The sequence below is a fragment of the Bufo gargarizans genome, chromosome 1 (assembly GCF_014858855.1).
Source record: "Bufo gargarizans isolate SCDJY-AF-19 chromosome 1, ASM1485885v1, whole genome shotgun sequence".
NCBI lineage: Eukaryota > Metazoa > Chordata > Amphibia > Anura > Bufonidae > Bufo > Bufo gargarizans.
Genome location: NC_058080.1, coordinates 677,596,612 through 677,618,992, shown reverse-complemented (window position 1 = coordinate 677,618,992; position 22,381 = coordinate 677,596,612). Strand labels below are relative to the sequence as shown.

At 41.2% G+C, this 22,381-nt stretch overlaps 1 protein-coding gene across 3 annotated transcripts in view; it reads right to left on the bottom strand.

Moving 5' to 3' along the window:
* Positions 1–22,381, bottom strand: part of ADAMTS6 (ADAM metallopeptidase with thrombospondin type 1 motif 6) — a 270,149-nt gene that overhangs the window by 204,801 nt on the left and 42,967 nt on the right. For 2 of the 3 annotated variants that reach the window (XM_044292316.1, XM_044292332.1), the window contains exons 4-7: positions 21,644–21,812; positions 19,502–19,719; positions 13,740–13,823; positions 12,555–12,700 (exon numbers count right to left, since the gene is read on the bottom strand). In XM_044292316.1, the coding sequence (XP_044148251.1) occupies positions 12,555–12,700; positions 13,740–13,823; positions 19,502–19,719; positions 21,644–21,812 (617 nt within the window). The remainder of the gene's footprint in view (positions 1–12,554; positions 12,701–13,739; positions 13,824–19,501; positions 19,720–21,643; positions 21,813–22,381) is intronic. The other variant, XM_044292325.1, reaches the window with a different exon arrangement.

Genomic DNA, 22,381 nt, shown 5'->3' with positions numbered 1-22,381 from the left:
GTCAATGGGGGCGGATCCGTTCGAAGGTGACACAATATGGTGCATTTTTTAAAACGGATCCGTCCCCTATTGACTTTCAATGTAAAGTCTGGACGGATCCGTCTGAATACAAATTGTACTTAGAGTTTTTAAGTAAAATATAATGCAGACGGTTCCGTCTGAACAGATACCATCGTTTGCATTATATGAGCGGATCCGTCTGTGCAGATACCAGACGGATCCGCTCCGGACGCAAGTGTGAAAGTAGCCTTAACCACTACTTGCATCCTCCCTGTAATAAAAAAAAATATGCAACATTTATTATTATGAATCTATGTTGTGACATTCCTTTATTATTCCTGCTATAAGTTTTGAATTAATTGCCAGCAGTCTGCAATGAAGGTCCAGCTGGGGTTTTCAAGCTGGTAACACGCAGTTGGATCTTCATGACAAATTGCTGGCAATTCATTCACAACTTCGAAAAGGAATGACATTATTATAGATGCCCCAGAATTATTTCATGGGGGATGCAAGTAGTTTCTATAACAGAAATGGCAGGAGAGGCTACAGTTATTTTACACCTTTATATTGTTACTGCAGTGGGTGTAGAATTACTGTGTCAACCAACTGGTCTGCCTTTGGGCTAAACCTAAGGGCATGATCCTGGCAGTCCCCTGGTATTCTCTATTTAACCCCTGTACAGGGATCTGGACTTCCTGGAGGGGAGCCTCCAGGCTGCTCCCTCTTGAAGTAGTCCTGGTATGATTGACAGCTGACCCATTGAGGCAAGAGACATTGGTGTGGCGCTCCGAAGGATCACGCAAAACTAGTAGTCTGTAACAGTCCGAGGTCGAGGCAGACAGATTTAATGGGAACATGAGAAACAGGTCCGAGGTCAGGGCTGGCAGCAGAGGATCACAACAGTAAACAGGCACAGGTCGATACAAGGGCAGAAAACAGAGAACAAACACCTTAGCAAGGAACTAGCACACTAGTAACCTTATTGCTAAGGCAAGGAAATGAGGTCAGCAGCACAGTGTTAGCAATTAGAAGCAGCCTGGCAGTTGCGCACAGAACAAGGAGAGGAGGAAGTAGTAGTGAAGGCACAAATTGTTAAACGAGTAATGTTCCTAATAGACACTGAGATGCAGCGACAGGCACAAGCCGCCAACGTAACATACTGTATAATTCTGCTGCTCTAACTCTAGTTACTGTATTTCTCAAAAGGCTAATGATTACTACTGTCTAAACAACCTCTGTGTATTATTAAAGTATAAGAATTTGCAAATTAGTAACAAGTTGGAGACATAGCTCACACATTAACAGACTGAGTTGGTGGAATCCTTTATCTTTCTATAATAGTACTATCATGAGCAGCCTCCATCCTATCCAAGACCTACAACTCCCAGTAACCCTGACAGCCATATGTTGGCAACCGCTGTCCCATATGGTGGTTAAGTCTACACAGTTACTGTAATTTCACAGTCATCCATTGAGGATGAGATGTCACCAGTATTTAAGAAAAGGGACAGGGTTTATGGGGTGGAAGTCAAATAAAAGACCTAAAACTATAATCTGGCTGCATCTAGTGATTACCCCCGACCTCGTTTTTTTTAAAGCATCTATGTGAGTCATTCAGTGACTTTATAAAACAACAGTTTCTGAGTAAGCAGCTGTAGCCTTACTCACCCAATAAACATTTTTGTAGGCATTTTATTAATGGACACAGGCCAGTATCTTGATATTTGCACATAAGGAGATCCAATGATTTGTTCTCTTGTTACTTAAAATGTCAGAGTTCTACACTATGGAAAAGTAATTTTGTTAGGAACATAAAATAGAAAAAAAAATAGCTGCAGTGAGAGCACTTAAAAAGCCCACTATTTTCATATTAATAAACTTGTCAAAATAATAAAGTAAATTTGCCCCTTACTTGACACTTGCAGTGAGCACAAATTGTGTCTATTTCAGGTCCTCTAGATAAGACAAGAGATGTTAAAAAAATATATATATTGCTGTAAATTACAAGAACAGCATGAGGCCATTGCTATTTCTCGAAGAGGGTACAGCAAATGGCATCTCACCCTCATTGTCTAAGCCAGTGGACGCCAACTCAATGTATTGTAGGAGCTTCAAATGCATTTGCTGGCTCTATCGAAAGGCTACACATTAGATTCAGCCAGGGCTGGGCCAAGGGCAAGGTATCCATACACTAGCAATTTTTTTATTTTTATTTTTATTTTTAAACACAGCTGTATTTGTGGTCAGCGCCAAAAAACTAAACAAAAACTCTTTACAAATCAGAGATCCAATCTTATTTTGTCATAATACATATATGTCAGACCATTTATAAGCACAAGTGGGTGAGGAACCACTGCACCAATCAACCTGTTTGACTTCAGGCTAGAGCCTAAACTCGATCCTCTAGTAGTCCCAAACCCGAAGCAGATTGTCTGGCACCACTCATGTTAGTTCAATAATGGCTCAAATCCTACTTATCACAATCAACTACCTTATGTATCACCCCCAATTCCTCATAGATTGTAAGCTCTTGCGAGCAGGGCCCTGACTTCTAGTGTTTCAGTTGCATATTAGCCAGTTACTTTTGTTTTGTACATGAACCCTATGAATTTGTAAAGCGCCGTGGAATATGGTGCACTATATACATTTTATTATTATTATCTAAGGGTGTTATCCTGGCAGTCACCCTTTATGCACTTGCACTTATATAGTGCTACTATATTCCACAGCGCTTTACAGACATTAGTATCACAATGTCCCCAATGGGGCTAACAATCTAAGTTCCCTATCAGTATGTCTTTGGGAGGTAACTGGAGTACCCGGAGGAAACCCACTCAAACACGGGGAGAACATACAAACTCCATGCAGATGTTGCCCTTGGTTGGATTCGAACCTAGGAGCCCAATGCTGCAAGGCACCAGTGCTAACCACTGAGCCACCGTGATTATCCCCTACACAGAGATATGGACTACGCTGCAGCGGAGCCACCATGCCACTACCTCTTGGAATAGTCCCAAAGTGGTTGGTAGCTGACCCACTGCGGTCAGACACGGGTACAAAGCACTGAGGGGTCAGGCAATACTCCTAGTCAGGAAATAGACAGAGGTAAAGGCAGGCAGAGTTCATGTAAATCTGGTCCAAGCTACGGTCAGGTGAGGCAGCAGAGGGTTAGAGTCGGTAAACAGGCAGAGGTCGGTACACAGGTAAACAACAGCGCACCTTAACTAGGAACAAGCAACGTAGAAAACCTAAAGCTGAGACACCAGCCCCAGGGGAAGATGCTTTAAATACAAGAAAAACAGCCATTGGCAGAAGGAGACTAGGATGCGTGCACGTACCTCACAAGTCACATCGCACTTGTGACCCCCCGAAGGAGTGTAACAGCAGCAGGCACAGGCTGCCACTGCAACACACAGTGCGTAAGATTTACGATTATTCTTAGCCAGCTTAAAACTGGACTAGGCAGGCAGAACATGCTCCAAATCTAAAACAGTGGCTTACGCTGTGTGATAGCTTTGGTGCACCTTCTTTACACCACCTCTTGGTTGGCGTACTTTAGATCAAGATTTCATTCTAAAATTTTGGCACATTTCAAGACATAGTAAACCTACAAAACACCTCTCTGTCAAACCTAGACAGCAAAACATTCCACCTGTACAGCATACAGCATAGCAAAAAGAAAGCAAGTGGAGATAGTATACAAAAATATAACTTTATTCTCAAGTATAAAATATGGGAAAAGGACGGGATGGTAAACAGAATACAGAGAAGCGAAGGGCAGTATACACAACTGCATATACATCTGTATCTATGCGACAATGAGCATAGATGGCACACAGGAAAAAGTGGTAGGAAGTCACGGACAGCCAGGTCTATATAGCAAAAATGTCCCGGTCAGGGCTATATAATTAAGGATAGAAGACAATTGTAACTGGATGTCCGTGAATAGTACCACAACGTCCAGGAGTCATAAGTGATCAAGACAGACAGATATAATGCAAAAAATAATAACTCAAGTCTAGTCTAGCGCTGAATCCCAAGGTATAGCAATATTTTGAAAGGTATCAAAAAAGGCCTAATATGGATGTGGTGAAAAACCATATATGAATATAGAGCAATGCTATACGCAGGACGTACCTGAAGCCATGATGAATGCAGGAGGATACTGAACCCTAAGCGCAGGACCTCGACGCGCGTTTCACCTCACGGCTTTTGATACCTTTCAAAATATTGCTATACCTTAGGATTCAGCGGTAGACTAGACTTAAGTTATTATTTTTTGTATTATATCTGTCTGTCTTGATCGCTTATGACTCCTGGACGTTGTGGTACTAATCACGGACATCCAGTTACAATTGTCTTCTATCCTTAATTATATATAGCCCTGACCGGGACATTTTTGCTATATAGACCTGGCTATCCGTGACTTCCTACCACTTTTTCCTGTGTGCCATCTATGCTCATTGTCGCATGGATACAGATGTATATGCAGTTGTGTATACTGCCCTTCGCTTCTCTGTATTCTGTTTACCATCCCGTCCTTTTCCCATATTTTATACTTGAGAATAAAGTGATATTTTTGTATACTATCTCCACTTGCTTTCTTTTTACATTTCAAGACATGCCCCTGTTCTAAACCAAACCCTCATTTCCTAGACACTTTTCAAAACTATGGGGAGCAAAAAGTGTCTAAAACACACAATAAATAGGGAGCAAAAAATGTACACACATTTTTTGCCTCAAAATGAACCTGAATTCCAGTTACATTCGGTTGGTAAATCTCCCCAATATATCCATTTGCCAAAACTACACATCTTTAGCCATTCAGGAGCTAGACCAAGCTAAATTAAATCACAAAATAAATCTGCCCACAGCCAAGTTCCTATAAGTTGAAAATCAGCCAATGACCTAACATGCACACTATAAGATAGCATTACCAGATGTCATTTACTGAACGATCAGACTAATTCTTCAAAAAAAAAAAATACAAAAAATGTGGGTCTGCAATTTTTGGACGATTGCCTTCACATTTATTTGTTGTAGTTTCATGTGATGCAACATGTATAATGTATATATACTGTGTGTATACAGTCATGTGAAAAAATTAGGACACCCTTTGAAAGCATGTGGTTTTTTGTAACATTTTTAATAAAAGGTTATTTCATCTCCGTTTCAACAATACAGAGAGATTAAAGTAATCCAACTAAACAAAGAAAACTGAAGAAAAGTATTTTCAAGATCTTCTGTAAATGTCATTCTACAAAAATGCCTATTCTAACTGAGGAAAAAGATAGGACACCCTTGCCCCTAATAGCGAGTGTTACCTCCTTTGGCTGAAATAACTGCAGTGAGACGGTTCTTGTAGCCATCTACCAGTCTTCGACATCGGTCTGAGGAAATTTTACCCCACTCCTCAATGCAGAACTTTTTCAGCTGTGAGATGTTTGAGGGGTTTCTTGCACGTACAGCCCTTTTCAAGTCACCCCACAGCATCTCAATGGGATTCAAATCTGGACTTTGACTTGGCCATTCCAGGACTCTCCATTTCTTCTTTTTCAGCCAATCTTTGGTTGATTTACTAGTATGTTTTGGGTCATTGTCATGTTGCATGGTCCAGTTCCGCTTCAGCTTTAATTTTCTAACTGATGGTCTCACATGTTCTTCAAGCACCTTCTGATACACAGTAGAATTCATCGTGGATTCTATGATGGTGAGCTGACCAGGTCCTGCTGCAGCAAAGCAGCCCCAAACCATGACACTTCCACCTCCATGCTTCACAGTTGGTATGAGGTTCTTTTCTTGGAATGCTGTGTTTGGTTTACGCCAAACATGTCCTCTGCTGTTGTGTCCAAATAATTCAATTTTGGACTCATCTGTCCAAAGAACATTATTCCAGAAGTCCTGGTCTTTGTCAACTTTATCTCTGGCAAATGTCAGTCTGGCCTCGATGTTTCTCTTGGAAAGCAAAGGTTTCCTCCTTGCACACCTCCCATGCAAGTTAAACTTGTACAGTCTCTTTCTGATTGTAGAGGCATGTACTTCTACATCAACAGTAGCCAGAGCCTGCTGTAGTTCTCGAGATGACACTTTAGGGTTTTTGGAGACCTCTTTTAGCATCTTGCGGTCTGCTCTTGGGGTGAACTTGCTGGGGCGACCAGTCCTGGGCATGTTGGCAGTTGTTTTGAAAGCCCTCCACTTGTAGACTATCTTCCGGACAGTGGAATGGCTGATTTCAAAATCTTTTGAGATCTTTTTAAATCCCTTCCCAGACTCATAGGCTGCTACAATCTTTTTTCTGAAGTCCTCTGACAGCTCTTTTGCTCTCACCATGGTGCTCACTCTCACTTAAACAGTCAGGAGCACACCAAACTAAATGTCTGAGGTTTAAATAGGGCAAGCCTCATTCAACATGCAGAGTAACGATCTACTAATTATGTGCACCTGGTGTGATATACCTGTGTGAGATCTGAGCCAATTTAAGAGGGAATACATGTGAGGGTGTCCTATCTTTTTCCTCAGTTAGAATAGGCATTTTTGTAGAATGACATTTACAGAAGATCTTGAAAAGACTTTTCTTCAGTTTTCTTTGTTTAGTTGGATTACTTTAATCTCTCTGTATTGTTGAAACGGAGATGAAATAACCTTTTATTAAAAATGTTACAAAAAACCACATGCTTTCAAAGGGTGTCCTAATTTTTTCACATGACTGTACTTTACTGAAGGCAGCTGCTTAACTGTGATATTTTTTGTTCCACTTATTACATAGATGGAAATATGTTATTGTCGTGTTGCCTAGACCTCAATGTCTTCCAAAAGTTATTTTTTACTGCTAAAACATATAATAAAATGATGGTGGCGAAACCATTTCTTTTATAAATTCACTTCGAAAGCACTTACCATTAAGTATTAATCCATAATCCAGCTTTCTATTTCACCTGAAAATTATTTAGCTTACGCATGTTCTGCTCCTATAAAAATTTCAATAAAAAATAGCAAGCATTTTTCATATGCAAAAATGCAGACTACTCAACTGGCCACTCTCCATGGTTTGGGAAATAAATTAGTGAATGCTATAACAGACATCCTATATTGGTGCCACAAAAAATTTCCTCAGTGAAATCTTTGAATGTTATGATTTTTATGACTCATGCTGAGATATAGTTTGTAGGAAGATGAGTGACAAAAATTCTTCAGACAAATTATTCATTCATATTCTCTCCACGCAAGTCATCACGCCATGAAAATGTGGCAAAATATTTCCACATAACTGAATAATGAGAAGAAAAAAACAACACAATTTCATCTGTGCCTGCTCCAGTCTCATATTCTGAATTAACATTTAGGGTATTAAAAAAATTCTATATCATTGCCATTGTGGGTGAATTAAAATGTCTTTGGAATTATTTTTTTTAAGCGGTATTCTGAATTTATAATGTAATGGCATATCGCTAGGATATAACGTAACATCATGATTGGAGCGAGTTTACACTATGAGACCCTCTGCGATCTCAACAATGAAGGGACAAAGGTCCTGTTGGCTTTTTCCCTGTACAGAGGTGCCCCTCTCCACCTGCTGGAGGTAAAAATATGAAAGAGGTACATTTTTGCCGAAACCATGAAGGTGCAGCATCGCTCATTGGCTCCTAAAGCTTTTTATGGAGCCATTCTCTGCATGCTGGAAAAGCCAAGCAGAGCTGATAAAACCTGAAGGTGCAGAGTGCTCTGAGAAGCGCTGCTACACTTTTGTGGTTTCAGCAAAGATTTAGGTCCAACTTGGTAGGCAACTATCGGGAACAAACTATTCATTCCCAATAATTGCCTGCTCGTCACATTTACATGCAGCAATCATCTTCTCTTTATAAGGACTTCACTAGTCCCTATAGAGAATCGTTGTTTCTGGGCAGCAGGTCCCTGTTTACACAGCACAATCTGCTGCACAGAAACTATAAGGCACATTTATTAAGACTGGCGTTTTAGACTTAATAAGCCCTATACCTGGAGGTGAATCTGCCACAGTTATAAGGAGGCACAGGCCTCTCCATTACTTCGGCAGATCCACCGCCACTTCTAAATGTAAGACAGCTTCCTAAAAGACCGTTTATTGCTTGTTCCAGCCGAATCGCAGCCGAGTCAGGTAAATCAGTCCACAGGCCAGTGTTTTCTTCACACGTGCCTTGCAGGGTGTGATCTGCAGCCTCTCACTCCACAGACACACCCTGCTTCCTGCTGCTCACTTTTAAAACACAACTGTGGACATAAGCCGCGTATAAACCCCGGAGTGGATCGTGGGGAGTAGGTACCCACCCAGCTCTTTGCTTACTCCCAGTAAAAGCCAGGCCCGGATTAGCTGTTACCAGCTATACTAGGTTACAACAGTGTCCACTATCTTATTGGACACTCTAGCTTCTGGCTTCCACTCCACCAATGCCGGGTACCTCGGTGGCACGTCTCAGGTGCACCACAGCAAACCACAATATGTATCTCCTTAATAGGTTTCTTGCACCATTCTAGGAGATGCATACTATCCTTCATATGTGAGGCCTGTCACTGCCTCACCTTGCACATATATGCACAAAGTATAAAACTTCCCATGTAGCCAGGCTTTCAACAGTTCTCTCATTAACATTTCGTTGAGCAAAATATTGTAGATAATATTATCCAACATTTCAACAATTCAACACATAGGGGGAGATTTATCATGTCCTTTGCACCTGGGTGCAACATTTTAAAACATTGTTGCATTTATCACTGTTCTTGCCACTTTTCTGAAATGGGGTGTGACCAGGGCAGGAAAGGGGGCCTGGTCAGCCACCCTGACAAATTTACCAGAAAACGAGCGTAAACACCAGAAATCTACAGCAGCACTGAGCAGTTCTAGATTTCTGGTTAGGAGCATGGACTGCAGGAGGATGTGCCTAATTTATGAAGAGCCGTGCGACTTGTTATTATTGTTGAGCGATTCATGCTTCAGAACCAAGATCCGAAGTGGATTCATTCAAAAAAGTTTTAATGCTGTACAGATATACATCTCCGTAAAGCAATCAAATGTATGGGCTCCGGCGAGGTGAAACTCATTATCTCTGAAGCCTCCCGGGACTTCGGGAAATAACTTCAGCCATCGATTTTTAAACTTGAAAACCATGTTTAAACTTGGATCCAAAGTCTGCTTTGGTACCGACTAGTACCTCCGTACCGAAGCAAACTTCGAATCTAAGTTTTAAACTGGTTTTCAAGTTTAAAAATCGAAGTTCTAAGTTATTCAATGGAGTCCCGCGACACTTCGGTGATAACGAATTTCCCTTGCCGGAGCCCATACATTAGAATTCTGTACAGAGATAAATCTCTGTACAGCATTCAAACCAAATTTTGACCGAGGCAACTTCGGATCTATGATCCGAAGCTCGCTTTGCTCAACACTACTCGTCATAAATTAGGCGCATTTGCACATTAGGCACATTTGTCAGTTTGCCCTGGGCCAATGTGTACAGACAGCTGCCATAAGGTCTTCCCTAGACAGGACACAGAAGAGTAGATTCTGCTTCCTTATCTCTCTGTAGCACAGTTGTACTCAGCAGTGTAACTGTGAATCCAGAATTGAGGTGAGAAACATATGATCGTTTGAGGTGGCTTTTCCAAATAAGCTGTCATGTGTGTACAGGAGGTATAACACTCTATCTGGCTATTATATGACTTCTTTACTGCTCTGTAGCACAGCTATACTGAGTAGTGTAACTGTAAATCCAGCACTGGGGTGAGAAACGAATCTTGCAACAGCCAGAAGCAGCATCTCTGTCTCCTTCCAGCATCTCGCTCTTTCTGCATGCTGCAGTTTTTGTCCGGCTGATTCTCTGCATGTTTGCCAGGTTGAAGACAGATCTCCGTCGGTCACCATTATAGTTAGAGCCTGCGGGCATTCAGGCAGCTTCCATCAATGCCAGATTCAGAGAGTATTGGCAGGCTGTACCGTCAAGCTCTCAAACGCTAGTGTGAAACTAGCCTAAACTACAGCATAATATTTTATGTGAATATGCAGAACTGGATAAAAATGTGCCAGTATTCACAACATTTTCTACAATAGAGGACATGAGATCCGAGCTAGAAGTTTCATAGACAGCACCAGTATTTTTATTGGGAAATTACATTGCCAAAATTATGTTTGCGTCATTTTGTAAGAAACATGAATTTTTCCCTACATGGGGAGAACTAGAATCATTGTCCCAATGACTTTTTCAGTATACCCAAGACCATATTAGGTAATCAAATAAAAGGTAAAGAAAAAACATAAACCGTAGAACACAACAGCCTAAAGTAATCTCCCAGGAACACATCATTCAAATATACTGTAGCAATACCTCTACCAATCACTGAGCCAGATGTAACGCATAACCTAAATATACTAATCAAAATCAGAATGATTATTCTTAAGCAACTAGACCGCTGCAGGTTTAAATACACAGTAAATTATATGCTATTAAATATATGACTGCGAGGGAAAGAACAGGTAGAAGACAAGACCTCTCACCACTAGTAAAACAAATTACAGGTGAACATCTATGGTGACAATGAAGTCATGAAATAAGACGCAGGGGCCAAGTGCACTGGATACAATCTCCTTCTACTGCAAATCCAGAAGATGGCATTTCTTTATACTTGGCATCAATGTAAAAACGGTGCAAACTATGTCATATGTATATAAAAGGAGCTTATCATTTGGTGCAATTCATCATTAAACCACAATAGGATATACTGTATTATATATATATATATATATATATATATATACACACATACATACATACATACATACATACATACACACACACACATATAGTTTTATGTAAGCTAGCCATACACTTTAGATAGACTTCAGTTGACCATTCGTTTAGCCGACGGCTATTCCTTCAACCTCACCATATACAAGCATGCCTGGGGAGTAATGATATCCACACACCTAAGAGCAAAGTCGAACTCTCCCTCAACAAATGAAGTTGTGGAAAAGAAAGATTAGGCTTGTTGAATTTTACGGGATATAAGCCGCTATTAGAAGTGTCTGGCAGCAAGTTACACCCTTCTCCCCATTGTCAGCACATGTACATTTGGGAAAGTCAAGCATGCATGTGTATGGGGGATGCAATGGAATAGCTGTTAAGGCGTCAGCTTTTGTAGGTTAAAAGCCACCAGCTCTGCTAGAAACCTCTGGCGGCATCTTAACTCTGCTGTGAGCAAAAGGATCGGTTATGTTGAATTCTGGTGGCATGATCCTTCTTTCCCCAGACATCTGCTGTTGAGGAAAAATTGGGACACCTCCATATACATTAGATGGTACCACTGAAATCGGTGTGTTCAGCTGCCATTAATATGAGGTATATGGTGAGCTTTAGAAGGAAGTGGATTCACTTAGAAAATTATATGAGCATGCTACAAGAATATATGAGGAGTTAAAAAGGGTTTTATATGACCGATACCTGGAACCAAATTGTTCACTATATCAGTGGTAGGACTAAGACCAATGTGGCCCTTATGACATGTCCGATACTGAAAACAGGAAAACTGGAGACAGCGCACCATAATGAAATGTTGACATTTACAGGAGAACCTCCTAATGGGCACATGTAAGCACCTCCGTCATTCTCAGACCTGCTTAGTATAGGAAAAAGTTTAACTTCAATTTGGAGGCAGGGTAGTAGAAGAAATGCTCCTAATAATTACACAGATCAGTACTGTCATAAAGAGCAATATGTCCACTACAATTACTGTCCATTGAGCTACCCATATATTAACTCGAAAAACAGGGGCAACATGTACATGAATGTGGGCGCGAAATGTTATCATAAGTAACATAATTTTCATAGCCTGAATGAAAAAAGCTGTGATACTCGTATAGTAAAGAAGAGGGGGACCACAGCAAAGACTAAAATAGGACTGTTATCCAGTAGTGGTTGAGAACACCACACACCAAAACCATGATCCATGAATTGATTTCTCACCCTCATTTTCTAACGTTGTCCAACCTATGAACAGTGTTTTCTGTACAGTTTGTAACCACTCATTAAAGTAAGTGATGCATGAAACCAAGGCTGGGCCCCCTAAATCTAGAAGCCCCAATCGCAATTCAATAGGTTGCCTCTATAGTACTTGTACCCCAAAATTTAAGACATCCATTCACATTTAGACAGCACGCTACTTTTGGAATTTCTTTTGAATGACTGTTGGGTACTAAAAACATTCAGACCAAAAACAAGAAAAATAACTAGATAAAACCAAGAATAATGCTAATAGCAAATTAATTATTACGGAAACACGTTGTTGATAATGTTACACTTTATTCTTTAGGCCAATTTAAGGTAGCAGAGGGATCTATATGATCAATAAACCTACTGCACAAAGACAACATAGAGTCCATCTACAAGTCTACAAGTAAAAAAGTTTTATAGGTCATCGACTGCACGCAAATCTGGTGGCAACAGTGGGGATACTAGGACTAAGCACCATGGGCAACCATTTTTACCATAAAATAGCCAGTGAAACATGCATGTCAACAAACCAGTTCCTACCTGGTGATGAGTACAGCATTGTCATGGTGAGCGATGCCATTCTCTGGAATGGTGTTCCCGTCACTCTGGTGCGAGAGGATGGATTTCTGCCACTTACAGAAGCTGTCGAGGGACTTGTCCGCATGGTGGTTTATCTCCAAGTTTGGCTGCAATACAAGAAGCATACCAGGAATGTTCCAAGCAAATTACTAAGGTCAGTTGTTAAGCCTTTTGAAGACTAAAATGGGACTATAATTAGCTGCAGTGGTTTCTAGGAATAATCTTTCCTTGCCAATATTTATCTCTATAAAATCTGACCCAGAGTTCAGCCAGCGTATTACTGAGCAGACGTATTGTGTGTTCCAAATGTATGAATGATTATGTCAATAGAACTATTTAACATTATCAACGAGCGGCCATTTAACACATCAATAGGCCTGTGACCCCCCTAATGGAAGACAGTCACAGTTTTATGAGTAGTACTTTAAAGATAAATTGACATTCCCATAACTGCGGCACATCCAGCTGCCTAAGGGTTCATACACACAAACATATTTTCTTTACGCTTCTGTTCTTTTTGCGGACCATATGTGGAACCATTCACTTCAATGGGTCCGCAAAAACAACGGAAGGTACTCCGTGTGCATTTTGTTTCCTTATTTCAGTTCCGCAAAAAAAGTTGTGCATGTCCTATTATTGTCCGCAAATCATGGTCCAAGGCCCCATTCAAGTCATTGGGTCCGCAAAAAATTGGAACACACACGGAACACATCCGTATGTCATCTGTATTTTGCAGATCCATACTGTAGAAATGATATGCCAAGCCCATATTACTCATGTATTTGGTGATAAATAAGTTACTTTTTCTGTTTCCGATCCGCAAAAAACGGATCGCATACGGAAACCATACGGATATGTTTTGTGGAATAACGGAACGGAAGAGGACTTAAATGAGAGGGGAAAAAAACCTCAGATACGGAACAATGGATCCGTGAAAAATGGACCGCAAGACAACAACGGTCGTGTGCATGAGACAGAACTCAGATTAATATTTATGTTCTATTATACAGTATTAGGTTTCCCATGAGTAAAGCCAGAGAATGAAAGACATCCTACATAGCGGTTTCCAGCCAGCCAAACATCTACCAAATGCACTGTGTATAACACATGGAGGCATCAGATATATGTACATGAATGAGCACCTACCTGATCTTCTGTGAGGACTATTAGTCGGGTCACTATGATATTCACAACGTTTCCTAGGCTGGAATCACGGTAAAGTTTGGCAACCTGACCTCCAGAAAAGAAGAAAAGACACAAAGTCAGACAGTGAAAAGGAAAAACATAGGTTCTGGGTGAAGAGAAATGTTATCACTAGCACATTGTTCACATAATGGCTATAGACTTAGATATAAAGGGAATCATATAGTTGCACTGAAGGGTGGTGAGTCTCAGATGAGATCATTTTTCAGAACATTTCCACACGCTTAGCGGTTAAAGAAAAAATCCCATTTGTTAAAAAGATGCATCACCTACAATTGGCAGATTGATGTCTGCCATGCTTTGTGACATGCATTGGGCTTCCATAGATGGGTCAGAGGCAAATTTGTAGACCCATGCCTTTTGGCTTATATCTGAAATCTGAGCCACATTTCAAGTAACCACTAGCTATACACAACATTGACACACAAAATCCAGTTCGACGGATATTTGCCTTTGCATCCGAGAGGCTCATTTGTGTTATTGTCGGAAAATCTTCTAAATATGCCCTTCTGATCATCTCAAATCTACACTGTGTATGGTCAGCTTTTGCAGTTTACCCACCCTTCTCTTTTCCTGTGAAGGACCAGAAGGACCGGTTGATTCTCCAGGAACAGGGACCATGAGTATTGGCAAGCTATTCTGTCATGAGTGGGCAGACTGAGAACTTAACCCCTTAAGGACACATGACGTATCGGTACGGCATGTTTCCCGAGTCCTTAAGGACACATGACGTACCGGTACGTCATGTGTTGTTCCGATCACTGCCGTGCGGCCGGCTGTGATCGGAACAAGGTGCCTGCTCAAATCATTGAGCAGGCACCTCGGCTAAATGCGCGGGGGGGTCCCGTGACCCCCCCATGTCCGCGATCGCAACAAACCGCAGGTCAATTCAGACCTGCGGTTTGTTGCGCTTTCTGCAGTTTCTGATCGCTGCGGTCCCTGACCGCGGCGATCAGAAACTTTAGTGTGGCGAAAATATATATTTATCACCCCCCCCTGCACCTCTGAATGATTTTAGCCCGGTGGGAGGTGCAGGGGGGGTGTTGCGGGCGGTGGGGGCGGTGCGGAAGGCGGGCGGTGCGGCAGGCGGGATCGCGATCCCCCGCCCGCCTCCTATTGCGTAATCGTTGGTGTACAGTGGGTATACCAGGGTGCCAGCACATTGCTGGCACCCTGGTATAAACGGCTGACATCGGTGATGCGATGTCAGCCGTTTAACCCTTTCCATACAGCGGTCCGTACGGACCGCTGTATGGAAAAAGTTAACAGTAAGAGGGAGCTCCCTCCCTCTCCGATCGGGGGGCTGCAGTGCCTTTGCAGCCCCCCGATGGAGAGGGAGAGAGCCCCCAGACAGCCCCCCCCCAGAGCCCCGTCCTTACCCTTCCCCGTCTGCGCAGTTCTGACCATAACTGAGCAGACGGGGAAGGTTCCCATGGCAACAGGACGCCTCTCAGGCGTCCTGCTGTCCATGGTGCTGAACAGATCTGTGCTGAAAGCATAGATCTGTTCAGTGTAAGTAAAATATAGTACAGTGCAATATATATTGTACTGTACTGTATTATACAGACATCAGACCCACTGGATCTTCAAGAACCAAGTGGGTCTGGGTCAAAAAAAAAGTGAAAAAAAGGTAAAAATCAAAAAACACATTTATCACTGATTAAAAATTAAAAAAATAAAATTCCCTACACATGTTTGGTATCGCCGCGTCCGTAACGACCTGATCTATAAAACGGTCATGTTACTTTACCCGAACGGTGAACGCCATAAAAATAAAAAATAAAAAACTATGATGAAATTGAAATTTTGTCCACCTTACTTCCCAAAAAAAGGTAATAAAAGTGATCAAAAAAGTCGCATGTACGCCAAAATTGTAACGATCAAACCGTCATCTCATCCCGCAAAAAATGAGACCCTACTTAAGATAATCGCCCAAAAACTGAAAAAACTATGGCTCTTAGACTATGGAAACACTAAAACATCATTTTTTTTGTTTCAAAAATGAAATCATTGTGTAAAACTTACATAAATAAAAAAAAAGTATACATATTAGGTATCGCCGCGTCCGTATCGACCGGCTCTATAAAAATATCACATGACCTAACCCCTCAGGTGACCACCGTAAAAAAATAAAAATAAAAACGGTGTAAAAAAAGCCATTTTTTGTCATCTTACGTCACAAAAAGTGTAATAGCAAGCGATCAAAAAGTCATATGCACACCAAAATAGTGCCAATCAAACCGTCATCTCATCCCGCAAAAAATGAGACCCTACTTAAGATAATCACCCAAAAACTGAAAAAACAATGGCTCTTAGACTATGGAGACACAAAAACATTTTTTTTGTTTTAAAAATGAAATCATTGTGTAAAACGTACATAAATAAAAAAAATTGTATACATATTAGGTATCGCCGCGTCCGTGACAACCTGCTCTATAAAATTACCACATGATCTAACCTGTCAGATGAATGTTGTAAATAAAAAAATAAAAAACGCTGCCAAAAAAGCTATTTCTTGTTACCTTGCCGCACAAAAAGTGTAATATAGAGCAACCAAAAATCATATGTACCCTAAACTAGTACCAACAAAACTGCCACCCTATCCCGTAGTTTCTAAAATGGGGTCACTTTTTTGGAGTTTCTACTCTAGGGGTGCATCAGGGGGGCTTCAAATGAGACATGGTGTAAAAAAAAAACAGTCCAGCAAAACCTGCCTTCCAAAAACCGTATGGCATTCCTTTCCTTCTGCGCCCTGCCGTGTGCCCGTACAGCGGTTTACGACCACATATGGGGTGTTTCTGTAAACTACAGAATCAGGGCCATAAATAATGAGTTTTGTTTGGCTGTTAACCCTTGCTTTGTAACTGGAAAAAAAAAAATTAAATGGAAAATCTGCCAAAAAAGTGAAATTTTGAAATTGTATCTCTATTTTCCATTAAATCTTGTGCAACACCTAAAGGGTTAACAAAGTTTGTAAAATCCGTTTTGAATACCTTGAGGGGTGTAGTTTCTTAGATGGGGTCACTTTTATGGAGTTTATAATCTGGGGGTGCATCAGGGGGGCTTCAAATGGGACTTGGTGTCAAAAAACCGGTCCATAAAAATCAGCCCTCCAAAAACCAAACGGCGCACCTTTCCCTCTACGCCCCGCTGTGTGGCCGTACAGTAGTTTACGGCCACATATGGGGTGTTTCTGTAAACAGCAGAGTCAGGGCAATAAAGATACAGTCTTGTTTGACTGTTAACCCTTGCTTTGTTAGTGGAAAAAATGGGTTAAAATGGAAAATTAGGCAAAAAAATGAAATTCTCAAATTTCATCGCCATTTGCCAATAACTCTTGTGCAACACCTAAAGGGTTAACGACGTATGTAAAATCAGTTTTGAATACCTTGAGGGGTGTAGTTTCTTAGATGGGGTCACTTTTAGGGAGTTTCTCCTCTAGGGGTGCATCAGGGGGCTTCAAATGGGACATGGTGTAAATAAACCAGTCCATAAAAATCAGCCTTCCAAAAACCAAACGGCGCACCTTTCACTCTACGCCCCGCTGTGTGGCCGTACAGTAGTTTACGGCCACATATTGGGTGTTTCTGTAAACGGCAGAGTCAGGGCAATAAAGATACCGTCTTGTTTGGCTGTTAACCCTTGCTTTGTTAGTGGAAAAAATGGGTTAAAATGAAAAATTAGACAAAAAAATTAAATTCTCAAATTTCCTCCCCATTTGCCAATAACTCTTGTGCAACACCTAAAGGGTTAACAACGTATTCAAAATCAGTTTTGAATACCTTGAGGGGTGTAGTTTCTTAGATGGGGTCATTTTTGGGTGGTTTCTATTATGTAAGCCTCGCAAAGTGACTTGAGACCTGAACTGGTCCCTAAAAATTGAGTTTTTGTAAATTTCTGAAAAATTTCAAGATTTGCTTCTAAACTTCTAAGCCTTATAACATCCCCAAAAAATAAAATATCATTCCCAAAATAATTCAAACATGAAGTAGACATATGGGGAATGTAAAGTCATCCACATTTTTGGGGGTATTACTATGTATTACAGAAGTAGAGAAACTGGAACTTTGAAATTTGCAAATTTTTCCAAATTTTTGTTAAATTTGGTATTTTTTGGTGCAAAAAAAATAATTTTTTTGACTTCATTTTACCAGTGTCATGAAGTACAATATGTGACGAAAAAACAATCTCAGAATGGCCTGGATAAGTCAAAGCGTTTTAAAGTTATCAGCACTTAAAGTGACTCTGGTCAGATTTGCAAAAAATGGCCTGGTCCTTAAGGTGAAATAGGGCTGTGTCCTTAAGGGGTTAAAGTGGCCCTGGAAAAAAAACTAAAATTGTCCCCAAGTTGTATGTGGGCCAATACAAGTAGGCAGGGACAACAGAGGTACAGGGAAGGGGGGCTGCAATATCATAGGGCAGCACAAAATACTGCAACCCTCTCCACAGTATTCAAGTGTACGATCGTCCTGAGACAGTTGAATTCAGGAGAGCACCTGCGGCTGCCAACCAGGTGCATAAGTTCATTATGTATCCAGCTGGCGACTGTGAGGAGTGCTCAGGAGGCCCCTCAGGCATCGATCCACCTGGAGATTTCTATAGCCAGTCCACCCCTGCTGTCATGTATACAGTGGTTGTCCTTTCCATGATAAAAAATTAGAACAAACAATCACACTAGTAAAATAAAACCCATCATAATGACAAATGAAAAACTGAAATGTCAAAGAAAAAAAATGAGTTATCCTGAAAACACAATGTAGAGATCTGAGAAACTACAAAGAACCCATTTCCTCATCATCTAATTTCCATTTATCGCTAAGTCCATCTCACAGTGAATACACCTACACAAGGTAGAAGAAGTCTCCCAAGAGGTGTAATTCTACTGAAAATTATAAATGACATCAGTGCTCTTCCAACCACTAAACCAGCACAAGAAAGAAAGCATTCAGGATGATAACAGGTAGTGTAACTGACACTTGTAAGATGAAACAGAGGAGTCAGTGTACCGCTCAGAAGGAGCTCTTACTCATTAGATCTGGCAGGCACAAGATGTTACAAGCCACAGAGTGTAGTTACAGATAACGTCAGCTACTTAACTGGAAACCTTCCAAATCGTCTCTCATTACTTAAAAACTTGACAATTATACTATAAATACAACACGCATATAGATGTACGGTATTTGTTTTTACCTCCATATATAATTTATGGAATATTTAAACCCTACACTTGCAGAGTATTAATGAGATTGTGGCACCTTGGACACAATGAAGACACAATTCTGATATCCCAACTTCTATCTAGGCAGAACATCATGTGGCATGATGAAACTCATGGCCACAGATTTTTCCATGTACACGACAGTTTGTACAGCACCTCGTCAGGTGATAAGCGGTACTGCAGTTATAAAAGCAAATTCTAACGAGTTATCTTGTGATATCACACAGACATATCAAAAGACAATATTAGTGAGCGTCCATAAGGTGGAAGTCTAAAAGGAAGGGGTAACCAATCTTGGAAAAAAGGGTGGACCATTTCCAGAACCTTGATTCTCCGGCAGAGTTCTTCTTCCATTTGTTGAAAAGCTATGTAGCAACACAACATTGGGGCTGGGAAAAAAGTTATTTTCTCATGGGACTTTACTCTACAGGGATTTGATTCACATGACGAATTCAGACAAGTATATAGAAGAAGGGGTCAAACTTACAATATTCATTACGCTCAGTATGTAGTGTTCAATGTCTTTGCGTCCATGATAACCGACCATCATTTTGTCGGCCACTACTAGTGTCTCCACAAATCGTTCAACACTGACCGATCTCCTCTGCCGGCGAGGACCATTTTCCGTGTCATTTTCTGAAGGAGTTGTAGGGGTGGACAATGTGTAGTTTAACCACCAAGGATTGTGATTCCCTATCAGATCTTCTAGGAAACAAAGCAACTGTATTAGATGTAACATAATTTTGCTATGATTGATATCATAAGATTAAACTCCATTGAGCCCTTCAAATCACAGTTCCATCAGGTAAAGAATAAAACAGTACATAAGTATGTGCGATGAAACATTTCATTAAACGTTAATAAAAACACAGTATTCAACAGAGAAATCCCCGGCCGCTCCAGCATCGATTCTCCGGTGATCCCACACCCATCTTTCTTGAACTTCTAGGTAAAAATCAAAGAGCTTGGTGGTGATATCAATAAGTATGACGAGTGATTGGCTGCAGCAGTCATCTGCTAGCATGGAATATCATCACTTCTGGGATGTAAACAAAGACCACATGGAGGACCATGTGGGCACCATTGCCAGATTAGCAGGGGATTTGTGATGAATACTATATTTTATTCTTAAGAGGTCCCATAGAAGTGAATAGAGCAATGGACTGACATGAGCACCACCACTCCATTCAGGAAGGGAACTTGCATCTCATTTCTCTGCATCCTGTCACAGTCAATTCAAAGCAGCGAGGAAGGGGCTGGCCACAGAAATCCGTGGAGCCTGGGTGCAACGGTGACGCCCTCAAGGCCTAATTTGCATACTAAGAAAAATTATAACTTGGGAATGGAGCCTTAGGACAACAGAAAAACAGCTACAGTATGTGTCTACGCAAACAGCTGGATAGGGAGGTCGCTGGTGACAGATTCCCTTTAATTTAAACATTACACACTGTCCACTTAAAGGGTTTCTGTCACCTGAAAAATGGGTATTACACTGGCTGACAGCGATGTGCTAATGTCAGCTGAACATAACTATATTAGTGCCATCTCACTGCCTGAAGCCTTTATTGAGAAAAAACGAACTTTTGTAATATGCTAGTTAGCCTCTATGAGCAGGGGGGGCGTTGCACCTGCTCATAGAGGCTCTATTTGCCCACCTCTTTTCACGCCCTTCTTCTATTGATTGACAGGGCCAGGGCAGCGCTGCTCTCCTCCCACCGGCCGTGTCTGCAGTGTAAATCTTGCGCCGTTCAGTATTCGGGGCAGGCACAGTGTCGGCGGCTGCTGGCTTCCTCACTGTGCCTGTGCAGAATACTGAACGGCGCGAGATTTACACTGCACACACGACCAGTGGGAGGAGAGCAGCGCTGCCCTGGCCCTGTCAATCAAGAGAAGAAGGGTGTAAAAAGAGGTGGGCAAACGGAGCCGCAAGGAGCAGGTTCAAGGCCGTCCCCCCCCCCCCCCGCTCCTAGAAGCTAATTAGCATATTATAAAAGTTATTTTTTCTTAATAACGGCGGCAGGCAGTGAGATGGCACTAATATAGTTATGTTCAGCCAGCGTAATACCCATTTTTCAGATGACCCCTTAAATCGATGGGTTGTCTGTGTTAAGGTAACTTGCACATCAGTCTAAAAGTTGACCAAAGTAGATGAATGCAACCAAAATGATCATTCGTTGGCCGAAATTTAACTACGAATAATTGTTTTAGACAACTGATGCAGGACCATTATAGTCAGAAGTCGCCTGTGTTTAATATTTTTGTCCAATAGACAAGAGATCTTTCATCCATCACATGTCTTCATTTAAAATGGAGTAAAATGTGTCAGCGAAATGATCCTTCACCAGATGATTGTTTGTTCAAATAATGTTCAACCATCAACCAACTTCTATCTAATGTGTATGGCCAGATTAATCCCGAAATGGATAGGTCCTCCAGAGTGAAAGACACTCTTTGTAACTACTCTCTGCTCTAACCAACGAACAGAGGACCCCCTCCCCCAATATTTGCAACCCTTTTCCCCATAAAACATTGTCTGAAAATGAAAAAAAATGAAATAGCTCTAAATACAGAATTTCAGTTCTGGCTTCCTTGCTATGTCAAAGACGTTTCGTCTGCGCACGTATCTTACCTTTCACGCCACAGTGTCCCTGGCTGCTTGAGTGTCGCTGATGGATAGCGGACTTTCTGTAAATAACATGAGGGTGGCCCCTTTCGGAGTTAAAGTGATTGGAGTTTTCAGTGATGTTGTCTAAAGGCTCAATAAAATACTCTTCATCTTCAGTAGCGATTACGCCATGCTTGGATGGAAAAGAATAGGAAAAGGATTTAGACAAACTGGGGAGACTTGTGCTATTTGCATTAAGGCATTAATATTGCCCAAGCGTCGCATTTCATCCTACAGCAAGGGTGGATGGCCTCATGATCCAGTAAAAGAAAATATTTCCTGAGCTGTCTGATGAATGTGCACTTGTACAGTAGATTATATGCAAGGGAGCTAGCAATTCTGTCAAGCTGAAGAATGAGACAGCCTCATGCTTTGATTATGGTAATAAATACAAATTACGACTATACCAGCAAAAAGGGTTCTGCTATCTCATGAAGTGATGGCGTTTCACTAGGATATGCCATCACTTTATGATCATGGGGGGCTGATATCTGCGATCCTTATGAAGGACATGCAGCACTGGTGCAGCCAGGCATTCTCATCAATACTGGAACCCATTCATTCTCAGGGTCATTAGGGATCCCAGAGGTCAGACCACAATGTGATGGTGACACTCCCCTTAAGTCACAAAAATGGCACCTAACATTTGGCACTTGTAAAATACATATAATATCCCTAATAAATGGTTTTCATTCTGATCAT